This window comes from Euprymna scolopes, chromosome 13 (genome assembly GCF_053919585.1).
Source record: "Euprymna scolopes isolate OS-2025 chromosome 13, ASM5391958v1, whole genome shotgun sequence".
Lineage (NCBI taxonomy): Eukaryota > Metazoa > Mollusca > Cephalopoda > Sepiida > Sepiolidae > Euprymna > Euprymna scolopes.
The window spans coordinates 63693593-63706814 of NC_136494.1; the positions used below are offsets into that span (position 1 = coordinate 63693593).

At 29.5% G+C, this 13222-nt stretch overlaps 1 protein-coding gene across 3 annotated transcripts in view; it reads right to left on the reverse strand.

The window, feature by feature from the left end:
• Positions 1 to 13222, reverse strand: part of LOC145292050 (receptor-type tyrosine-protein phosphatase H-like) — a 337274-nt gene that overhangs the window by 53275 nt on the left and 270777 nt on the right. For all 3 annotated transcript variants that reach the window (XR_013869540.1, XM_080138077.1, XM_080138078.1), the window contains 3 exons: positions 12979 to 13083; positions 10568 to 10649; positions 274 to 364 (listed from right to left, as the gene is read on the reverse strand). Coding sequence is in view for 2 of the 3 variants with exons in the window: in XM_080138077.1 (XP_079994203.1) it covers positions 274 to 364; positions 10568 to 10649; positions 12979 to 13083 (278 nt within the window). In the remaining variant the exon portion in view is untranslated. The remainder of the gene's footprint in view (positions 1 to 273; positions 365 to 10567; positions 10650 to 12978; positions 13084 to 13222) is intronic.

Below are 13222 nucleotides of genomic sequence, written 5' to 3' on the forward strand. Positions count from 1 at the left end.
ATCATTTTTTTGTTTATTTTATATCCTTACATCAAGTTGATTTTGAAGCGACTTTTATAAAAACGTTTATCAACACGAATGGTTGCACTGGAAAGTTATGAATACGCGAGTCTCCAATCTTTTGCCGGTACAACAATAGTACGATGTTTCATCAAATCGTTTTTTTTTTATTCTCTTTTTTCGGGGGGGGGGGTAATACAGTACCCTTCTACATTGAACCGTTTATGATGGAAAATGTGTAACTATATTTAATACCAAACGTGCAAAACTTACAGGCCAGGATATTCGTGTAGCGGTTCTTTGTTCTGTTGGCCTGCAACTCCGCGGCTAAATGACTCTTTGATGGGCTGTATGTACGTAAAAGCTGCAAGGGAAAACCGAAGAACAGCTTAAGTAATGGGTTCAATACCAAGATATGAAATAATAGGTTTAATAGATTAGATACCAAGTATTTACCTGTGTAATGAATATAACAAATGATTACTGATTCAAATATTGAATAAAGAGGTGAAATAATTACTTTCACAACGAAGATGTCAAATAATTACTTGCATGAAGTAGAGATCTAATAAATGATTGTACACATGAGATTAATTAATGTATCGGAAAAATAGGTATAGTTCACATTATAATAATGGAAAATAAGATAAAGAGTGTTAGACGATCACAAATCCCCACCTTCACTCTATTTCTATGAAACAATTTCATACTTTTTACCTTTTTTGTATAATATACTGATTTATTTTTTTCTTCTGTATTTTGTTTAGCAAATATATTTGACATTTTTAACATTCGGCCCTATTTGCTTTAATGTTCCGCTACCAATTCAAATTTCTCGCTCTCATATATATTTCTCGTGTGTGGGAATTTCAATTTCCTCTTCTGTTAGTGTTTGGCTCGCATATGGCTTCTCAGACCATTCTGAGCGTTGCATCTGCGTATGCAGAGAAGACAGGTTAAGGTTGGCGAGGGCGGGGCTTTCTGCTCGTTCTTTTTGTTTGTTTGTTTTTTGTTGTTGTTTTTTTTTTGTCTTTTTGTTTTTTGTTTTTTGTATTGCCTGCTTTATCTTCTTTCTGTTTCGTACTGTTTGGTACCGGATATGGTGGATTGGCGCCTGTGTTGTTAGTCATACCATTTGATGTTCACTATATCTTGAAGCTTCTGCTGATAGAATTTTTCTTAGTTTATTAGGATCACGCCGGGACACAGTTCAGGTCTCACACACATACAAAAGCGTAGGGATAACAATCGCATCGTATATCATTAGTTTATATATATATATATATATATATATATATATATATATATATATAGAGAGAGAGAGAGAGAGAGAGAGAGAGAGAGAGAGAGTAAAATAATTCATATCTTTCAATTAAAAATCAGTTTCAAAAGGAAAACAAACAAAATCAATAGATTGTACGATCGTTTCGGAAACGATGTTTGTATTGAAATAGACAATATTATTGAACAATCATTTGATAAAAAGATTATATATATATATATATATATATATATATATATATATATATATTTAAGCAAAACTACAAAAATTTATGTTTATTTTAGTGTCTTTAAAGCCCCCCATCACCACCACCACATGGTGAGGAGACTTTGTTTAAATATGAAAAAAAAATCTTTTTATCAAATTATTGTTCAAGACATATTGTCTGTTTCAATAAAAGCATCGTTCCCGAAACGGCCGTACAATCTATTGATTTTGTTTGTTTTCCTTTTGAAACTGATTTTTAATTCCAAATTATGAATCATTTTGCTCAATATTAAAATAGCTCTAAGATATCTATGTCTATCGAGCTTATTATATACCTACATTACAATGAGCACTGTTTTCTTTTAATAGTATAAATACATTTACTAGTACATTAAAATAAACTCCGCTCTTTAGACTCTAGGTCTAAGTCCTTAAAAATTATACACACACACACGGCCCTGTCGGTGGGGAATTAGAATACACCGTCTTCCCCCTTGCAGAGGGTAAAATTCCCTCAATGGGGGTTCTGGATATGACCTTAAACTATATCCAGTGGTGAGGCCCCAGCTTGTGGGCTTTGGGGAGGGGGGGAGGAGAGCCACCCTTTAATTACCATTGCTCCCAGGTCCACTCTGACCCGGAGTGGTAGTACCTGTTAGGGTCCCAACTACGGGTTAAATAGAAAATGACTTGAAAACAACAAATATATTCTATTAAAAAAAATTTTCTTCAAAATCTTTGGATTCGGCATTAAATAACCCGAAAAGGCTTGATATGCCGTAAAACAAAAACAACCAACAAACCAACCAACATACACACACACACACACACACACACACATATATATATATATATATATATATATATATATATATATATATATATATATATATATATATGCCAGTTGTCTATTTGGTTTCGAGTGTGCCTACCCTTCATAGAATGGAAATTTTTCTTCTTTTTTTCATTTTTCTTTTATAATTTTCGCTCGTTTCCAGTTTTTGTGTACTCAAACATGAGTTTCAGTACTGCCAAATTGCAGCAGATCTTACCACATATATGGTAGCGTCGATTCTTTAGACAAAAATAGATGTAATATTCGAAGACATAGGCATCAACATGCTTGCGCAGATGACTTTTGATATCAGCAAGCGTCAGGAAAAGTTTTACTACAGGTAGTGCAATTTACAAGTCGACTGTGTCGGATTAGTTATGGACGTATTTCATCCTTTTGGAACAGTAGTTTGAAAACTGTATGAGGAATAATATTCAGTTTCAAAACAGACATACTCTTTACAAACCAGGTCTTCCTTTCCTGTGTCATTGATTCTCACTCATTCAATAGTATTCGATTATTTAGGAAATCCTATCCTTTTTTTTCGCGCGTTTCTTCTCCTATTTCACATTTCACCATTAAACCAGCGAGATTTATTATTTTAGCCAATATCATATTAAACCCATATTTGAATTTCATATAGGTACTAATCTGGAATGTTGAGGAGCATTTGGGAATGAGAAGCGGCTGATGTGATGATGGGGATACGACGCACCGTTGGACATAAAAACTATAATCTACAGGTCAAACAGTGTTGGGTGTTGTGGAAGCTTGCATTCTTTAAAAACTCTTTTCTTATCGTCATCCATATGAGATGCATTGGTTTGTTTCTCTTACTGTTTCAATTTTATTATCTTATCTTTTTATTGTTTTTTTTATTTTTATTTTTTTTTTTTGCTGTGGATGGAGCATCCGATAGCATGGCATACATTCACACATTATTTCAAAGGCTTCAACCGAGAGATGAATTTAAATCTTTATTGTGCCTTTAAACGCAAGTGTTTGTATATTTTCTGCGCTTACTTTTTGTTCACTCGGTTGTTTTTAAAGTTCGTTTGCGTGAACCCGTTGGCTTCTATGATTTCTAGAGTGATGGAGATTGCAGGGTGGGGGTCATGCCATACATGATTTTATTTGAAAAAGAATAAAACAAACCTAATGAACTTGCGAAGTCCTGATCTGAATCCAATAGAAAATGCTTGGGAGATAATTGACAGACCAATAGAGGGGGGAAATACTGCAGATTTTTTCAATAAATAATTTAGATCATGTGATCGACAATGCAGATAAGAGGATGCTTTAACTTTAATTTTGTTGATGTTTTTCACAATCAAATATTAAGCAGATTCTTCTTTAACTTCTATCCAGTATTATATTTCCTTTGTTCGGTTTAATAATTATTTTTTTAGGAAACTTTCATGTAAACTTGTGTAACTTTCTATAATATTTATGCTTTACACTTCGATATTTATTCGTTAAAAATACCTTGGTATTTAATCTCTTTCTCGGCTCTTTTTAAACCAGCATCGTTAGACACTAACTTCAACGAGGGTTGCTTTTCTTCATTTGTGATCCCATATCACTACGTTAAATTAAATAACTCCGTTTTTTTTGTTTGTTTGTCTTTTTGTTTTGTTTTTTTATTGTTTTTGTTTTTTGTTTTTGCTGTAATTACTGTAGGAATTGAACTGTCTTAATGAGTGTAGAATGACAAATTTCTCACAATTATGCTTAGTATATGTTTCCATTAATCGAGTTGTGATACACTGGATATACAATTTTTATAGATTGTTTAGTTCCAACTCTATTGTGTCGCATGGTATAGTAGCTGTCTTCCGCGAGAATATTACAATGGTATATTAGGTAGTTCACGCTTTACTTTTATGTTTTTGTTGTCGTTACTAAGATTATTAATCTTCTTAAGAGCATTGATCATCAAAGCTTGATTTTGGGCAGCCATATCATCTTCTTCTAATCGCAGTGGACTGATCCTCTTTTGATTCAGTCTACAGAGCCTTCTGTGCATTTCTCGTGCGTGTGACTGACAACTTGTTAGCGTATTAGACCTACGAACATGATAGGAACTTATGAACGTTTTAAAGTGCACAAAGCAAGAAAAATACATTGTAGTATGAAACTCAATTATCTGTCTGTTCGTTCGTTGGCCGGCTACCTTGTCATGTTCAGTGTGTGTACGCTGATGCACTTTAATAACATAGGACAAGTAACAATAACAATATCTAGTGATTTTAACTTTAATAACGTAGGACAAGTAACAACACCAATATCTAGTAATTTTAACTTTAATAACGTAGGACAAGTAACAATAACAATATCTTGTGATTTTAACTTTAATAACGTAGGACAAGAAACAATAACAATATCTAGTGATTTTAACTTTAATAACGTAGGACAAGTAACAACACCAATATCTAGTAATTTTAACTTTAATAACGTAGGACAAGTAACAATAACAATATCTTGTGATTTTAACTTTAATAACGTAGGACAAGAAACAATAACAATATATAGTGATTTTAACTTTAATAACGTAGGACAAGTAACAATAGCAATATATTGTGATTTTAACTTTAATAACGTAGGACAAGTAACCATAACAATATCTAGTGATTTTAACTTTAATAACGTAGGACAAGTAACAATAGCAATATCTTGTGAATTTAACTTTAATAACGTAGGACAAGTAACAATAGCAATATCTTGTGATTTTAACTTTAATAACGTAGGACAAGTAACAATAACAATATCTTGTGATTTTAACTTTAATAACGTAGGACAAGAAACAATAACAATATATAGTGATTTTAACTTTAATAACGTAGGACAAGTAACAATAGCAATATCTTGTGATTTTAACTTTAATAACGTAGGACAAGTAACCATAACAATATCTAGTGATTTTAACTTTAATAACGTAGGACAAGTAACAATAGCAATATCTTGTGAATTTAACTTTAATAACGTAGGACAAATAACAATAGCAATATCTTGTGATTTTAACTTTAATAACGTAGGACAAAAAACAATAACAATATCTTGTGAATTTAACTTTAATAACGTAGGACAAGAAACAATAGCAATATCTTGTGATTTTAACTTTAATAACGTAGGACAAGTAACAATAGCAATATCTTGTGATTTTAACTTTAATAACGTAGGACAAGTAACAATAGCAATATCTTGTGATTTTAACTTTAATAACGTAGGACAAGAAACAATAGCAATATCTTGTGAATTTAACTTTAATAACGTAGGACAAGTAACAATAGCAATATCTTGTGATTCTAACTTTAATAACGTAGGACAAGTAACAATAGCAATATCTTGTGAATTTAACTTTAATAACGTAGGACAAGAAACAATAACAATATCTAGTGATTTTAACTTTAATAACGTAGGACAAGTAAGAATAGCAATATCTTGTGAATTTAACTTTAATAACGTAGGACAAGAAACAATAGCAATATCTTGTGAATTTAACTTTAATAACGTAGGACAAGAAACAATAGCAATATCTTGTGAATTTAACTTTAATAACGTAGGACAAGTAACAATAGCAATATTTTGTGAATTTAACTTTAATAACGTAGGACAAGAAACAATAGCAATATCTTGTGATTTTAACTTTAATAACGTAGGACAAGTAACAATAGCAATATCTTGTGAATTTTACTTTAATAACGTAGGACAAGAAACAATAACAATATCTTGTGATTTTAACTTTAATAACGTAGGACAAGTAACAATAGCAATATCTTGTGAATTTAACTTTAATAACGTAGGACAAGTAACAATAGCAATATCTTGTGAATTTAACTTTAATAACGTAGGACAAGAAACAATAGCAATATCTTGTGATTTTAACTTTAATAACGTAGGACAAGTAACAATAGCAATATCTTGTGAATTTAACTTTAATAACGTAGGACAAGTAACAATAGCAATATCTTGTGATTTTAACTTTAATAACGTAGGACAAGAAACAATAGCAATATCTTGTGATTTTAACTTTAATAACGTAGGACAAGTAACAATAGCAATATCTTGCGAATTTAACTTTAATAACGTAGGACAAGTAACAATAGCAATATCTTGTGATTTTAACTTTAATAACGTAGGACAAGAAACAATAGCAATATCTTGTGATTTTAACTTTAATAACGTAGGACAAGTAACAATAGCAATATCTTGTGATTTTAACTTTAATAACGTAGGACAAGTAACAATAACAATATCTAGTGATTTTAACTTTAATAACGTCGGACAAGTAACAATAGCAATATCTTGTGAATTTAACTTTAATAACGTAGGACAAGTAACAATAGCAATATCTTGTGAATTTAACTTTAATAACGTAGGACAAGTAACAATAGCAATATCTTGTGAATTTTACTTTAATAACGTAGGACAAGAAACAATAGCAATATCTTGTGATTTTAACTTTAATAACGTAGGACAAGTAACAATAGCAATATCTTGTGAATTTTACTTTAATAACGTAGGACAAGAAACAATAACAATATCTTGTGATTTTAACTTTAATAACGTAGGACAAGTAACAATAGCAATATCTTGTGAATTTAACTTTAATAACGTAGGACAAGTAACAATAGCAATATCTTGTGAATTTAACTTTAATAACGTAGGACAAGAAACAATAGCAATATCTTGTGATTTTAACTTTAATAACGTAGGACAAGTAACAATAGCAATATCTTGTGAATTTAACTTTAATAACGTAGGACAAGTAACAATAGCAATATCTTGTGATTTTAACTTTAATAACGTAGGACAAGAAACAATAGCAATATCTTGTGATTTTAACTTTAATAACGTAGGACAAGTAACAATAGCAATATCTTGCGAATTTAACTTTAATAACGTAGGACAAGTAACAATAGCAATATCTTGTGATTTTAACTTTAATAACGTAGGACAAGAAACAATAGCAATATCTTGTGATTTTAACTTTAATAACGTAGGACAAGTAACAATAGCAATATCTTGTGATTTTAACTTTAATAACGTAGGACAAGTAACAATAACAATATCTAGTGATTTTAACTTTAATAACGTCGGACAAGTAACAATAGCAATATCTTGTGAATTTAACTTTAATAACGTAGGACAAGTAACAATAGCAATATCTTGTGAATTTAACTTTAATAACGTAGGACAAGTAACAATAGCAATATCTTGTGAATTTAACTTTAATAACGTAGGACAAGAAACAATAGCAATATCTTGTGATTTTAACTTTAATAACGTAGGACAAGTAACAATAGCAATATCTTGTGAATTTTACTTTAATAACGTAGGACAAGAAACAATAACAATATCTTGTGATTTTAACTTTAATAACGTAGGACAAGTAACAATAGCAATATCTTGTGAATTTAACTTTAATAACGTAGGACAAGTAACAATAGCAATATCTTGTGAATTTAACTTTAATAACGTAGGACAAGAAACAATAGCAATATCTTGTGATTTTAACTTTAATAACGTAGGACAAGTAACAATAGCAATATCTTGTGAATTTAACTTTAATAACGTAGGACAAGTAACAATAGCAATATCTTGTGATTTTAACTTTAATAACGTAGGACAAGAAACAATAGCAATATCTTGTGATTTTAACTTTAATAACGTAGGACAAGTAACAATAGCAATATCTTGCGAATTTAACTTTAATAACGTAGGACAAGTAACAATAGCAATATCTTGTGATTTTAACTTTAATAACGTAGGACAAGAAACAATAGCAATATCTTGTGATTTTAACTTTAATAACGTAGGACAAGTAACAATAGCAATATCTTGTGATTTTAACTTTAATAACGTAGGACAAGTAACAATAACAATATCTAGTGATTTTAACTTTAATAACGTCGGACAAGTAACAATAGCAATATCTTGTGAATTTAACTTTAATAACGTAGGACAAGTAACAATAGCAATATCTTGTGAATTTAACTTTAATAACGTAGGACAAGTAACAATAGCAATATCTTGTGAATTTAACTTTAATAACGTAGGACAAGTAACAATAGCAATATCTTGTGAATTTAACTTTAATAACGTAGGACAAGTAACAATAGCAATATCTTGTGAATTTAACTTTAATAACGTAGGACAAGTAACAATAGCAATATCTTGTGATTTTAACTTTAATAACGTAGGACAAGTAACAATAGCAATATCTTGTGAATTTAACTTTAATAACGTAGGACAAGAAACAATAGCAATATCTTGTGAATTTAACTTTAATAACGTAGGACAAGTAACAATAGCAATATCTTGTGAATTTAACTTTAATAACGTAGGACAAGTAACAATAGCAATATCTTGTGAATTTAACTTTAATAACGTAGGACAAGTAACAATAGCAATATCTTGTGAATTTAACTTTAATAACGTAGGACAAGTAACAATAGCAATATCTTGTGAATTTAACTTTAATAACGTAGGACAAGTAACAATAGCAATATCTTGTGAATTTAACTTTAATAACGTAGGACAAGTAACAATAGCAATATCTTGTGATTTTAACTTTAATAACGTAGGACAAGAAACAATAGCAATATCTTGTGATTTTAACTTTAATAACGTAGGACAAGAAACAATAACAATATATAGTGATTTGTACTTTAATAACGTAGGACAAGAAACAATAGCAATATCTTGTGAATTTAACTTTAATAACGTAGGACAAGTAACAATAACAATATCTAGTGATTTTAACTTTAATAACGTAGGACAAGTAACAATAGCAATATCTTGTGAATTTAACTTTAATAACGTAGGACAAGTAACAATAGCAATATCTTGTGATTTTAACTTTAATAACGTAGGACAAGAAACAATAGCAATATCTTGTGAATTTAACTTTAATAACGTAGGACAAGAATCAATAGCAATATCTTGTGATTTTAACTTTAATAACGTAGGACAAGTAACAATAGCAATATCTTGTGAATTTAACTTTAATAACGTAGGACAAGTAACAATAGCAATATCTTGTGATTTTAACTTTAATAACGTAGGACAAGTAACAATAACAATATCTTGTGAATTTAACTTTAATAACGTAGGACAAGTAACAATAACAATATCTAGTGATTTTAACTTTAATAACGTAGGACAAGTAACAATAGCAATATCTAGTGATTTTAACTTTAATAACGTAGGACAAGTAACAATAGCAATATCTTGTGAATTTAACTTTAATAACGTAGGACAAGTAACAATAGCAATATCTTGTGAATTTAACTTTAATAACGTAGGACAAGTAACAATAGCAATATCTTGTGAATTTAACTTTAATAACGTAGGACAAGTAACAATAGCAATATCTTGTGAATTTAACTTTAATAACGTAGGACAAGTAACAATAGCAATATCTTGTGAATTTAACTTTAATAACGTAGGACAAGTAACAATAGCAATATCTTGTGAATTTAACTTTAATAACGTAGGACAAGTAACAATAGCAATATCTTGTGAATTTAACTTTAATAACGTAGGACAAGTAACAATAGCAATATCTTGTGAATTTAACTTTAATAACGTAGGACAAGTAACAATAGCAATATCTTGTGATTTTAACTTTAATAACGTAGGACAAGAAACAATAGCAATATCTTGTGATTTTAACTTTAATAACGTAGGACAAGAAACAATAACAATATATAGTGATTTGTACTTTAATAACGTAGGACAAGAAACAATAGCAATATCTTGTGAATTTAACTTTAATAACGTAGGACAAGTAACAATAACAATATCTAGTGATTTTAACTTTAATAACGTAGGACAAGTAACAATAGCAATATCTTGTGAATTTAACTTTAATAACGTAGGACAAGTAACAATAGCAATATCTTGTGATTTTAACTTTAATAACGTAGGACAAGAAACAATAGCAATATCTTGTGAATTTAACTTTAATAACGTAGGACAAGAATCAATAGCAATATCTTGTGATTTTAACTTTAATAACGTAGGACAAGTAACAATAGCAATATCTTGTGAATTTAACTTTAATAACGTAGGACAAGTAACAATAGCAATATCTTGTGATTTTAACTTTAATAACGTAGGACAAGAAACAATAGCAATATCTTGTGAATTTAACTTTAATAACGTAGGACAAGTAACAATAACAATATCTAGTGATTTCAAAGCTTAACAAATTGAAAGAATTAAAAGGCAATACTTACTTGAAATTCCTCGCAGAATAAAAGATGGGAATCTTTCTTCATCCTTTCCACTCTATCGTGGAATTCATCCAGCATGATCCGTCTAAAATAAAGAAAAACTATGAAAGCTGAAACCATTTTTATTGCAAATATTTAGAGAGGAGTCTATCGATATAGACTATCAAATCGGCAAACAAATCCAAATCTTGTAGGATATATTGCATCCGCATAAGTAATATTATCAGATGAATCAAAAATATTTCGTGCCAAGAATGATTTAATTTAGCATACAATGTAAAATATATTTGTATGTCGGTATTAAATAATTCATGAACTGTGAAATCAACAAAACTGTACAAGAAGACAGTCTCTCAGATACTCATCAAATCATATAAGAGAAATTCCTATGAGTATATTTGCAGATTTATAAATAAAATAATTTCTTTTACTCTTGAACTGATCTTCATTGGTACTCTTGAGGAAATAACGTACACATTTCGCTACGATGAATAACTTAAACTAAAATTTATTTCATACTAGCGGAGTCTATTTCTCGGCGTTATCCTTGGCGACATAAAAGGATGCTAGCTGATGAGATTGTTAAGTTTTTTCTTTCCTTATTTGATTGTTTAAAAATAATTTTGTTTGCACGTACGGAACTTCAACTGGAACATTATCGTGTTTACATATACATGAGAACTGCAATAATTAATATAATTCATATGCGTTATTTCAGAGCGGCGTAAAATTGTATTTCCTATGTTAGTTACGTCAATTAGTGAAATATTAATATTCTTTTGTTTTCTGAAACCTTTAAAACTATATATATATATATATATATATATATATATATATATATATATATATATATATATATATATATATATATATATATATATATATATATATATATATATATATATATATATATATATATATATATATATATATATATATATATATATATATATATATATATATATATATATATATATATATATATATATATATATATATATATATATATATATATATATATATATATATATATATATATATATATATATATATATATATATATATATATCAGTAGGCTCCTTCAGTCTTAGGCAGACTATGGATACCCACGAAGGGTAGCTTGCGCGTGGAATTTTTGTTGCAGGAGGTGCGTAATCTCCAACCACACTTCTTGTGAGACGACATTGTTAAATACCACTGGCAAGTGATGTACAGGAAGACTGGAAAAAAATGCCGAGATTAGTTAAGAGCACATACAGCACCTAGAATTCCAAATGGGCACTCATTTGGTACAAACCAGGCTCAAGGTTGCTTAACTTCGGTGATCTGACGGGAACCGATGCGTCAACGCGATTATGCCGTGTGTGTGTATGTATGTATGTATATATATATATATATGAAAATATTAGCTTGCTATTTTTGTGATAACTGTATTCCTGGCATAAATAAGCTCCCCTGTGCCTTGAAGAGTTGTTTCTCATTGCATAGGTATGTGTTCCTCCATTACATATATATTATAGCCTCAGATTTGAGGACGTGTATACATGCATGTATATATATATGTGTGTGTGTGGGTGTGTGTGTATGTGTGTGTGTGTGTAAACGCTATAAATAACATGCTGTTTTCGCATGATAACAAGGTTTTTCCACAATAGTCCCTTTAGCGTTCGATTAGAAAAGTGTCTCTTAATTGAGTGTATCTATTTCATTTCTTTTTCTTTTTCGATTTGATAATTCGAACCACACACACACACACACACGCACACACACACACACACACATATATATATATATATATATATATATATATATTTATATATATATATATATATATATATATATATATATATATATATATATATATATGCATGCTTAAGTATCTGCCAGCGGCAGGTTTTCACATCTTTCCCTGCTGCACATAACTTTAAATGAAAAAATTACTTTATATTACAATAAATAATTTTAAAAGTTACATTACTCAGGTTTATGATGATGATTGATATTGGCAAGAGAAGAACATTATTATAAGGCCCCTTTAAATTTTAGCTTTGCACAATTAAGAGAATTATAATAAACTGTCACACAATGTCCGGTGTCTGGTGTTGAACACTATTTGACTAGCTGTCTCTATTTAACTGCTTGCTTCGATATTATATATATAAAACTTAATTCTCTTTCGCTTTCCGTTATAATTAGTCGTCGCCTAGAGATTGAATACTGGACTGCAGAGTCAAAGGTGACTTTGTGTCTAGATTCTAATCGTTCGACCGACAGCAATTATTACTATAGGTAAAACTAAACAATATATTTATAAAACATATTATGCATGTGTGTTTATGTGTGCATATATATATATATATATATATATATATCAAGTTTTTTCTGAAAGATACAAAGCTTAAAAAAGGACTCACCTTGACTTGCTTTCAAGGTTCATATTGAATGATCTGTTTGTTTCCCCTGTCTTGTGTATTGACGAGACTTCAGAAAGAATGGCCATAGGACGTTTCCGGAAACAGCTGATTTCAAAGAAATATGAATATGGAAAAGGATATATAAATATATAGATAAAAAACAAACGAAGAAAATAACCTTTCACCTTTAGCAAACATAGGAATCCATCCGGGCATCTGATTAAGAACAACGTTTAAGATCTGC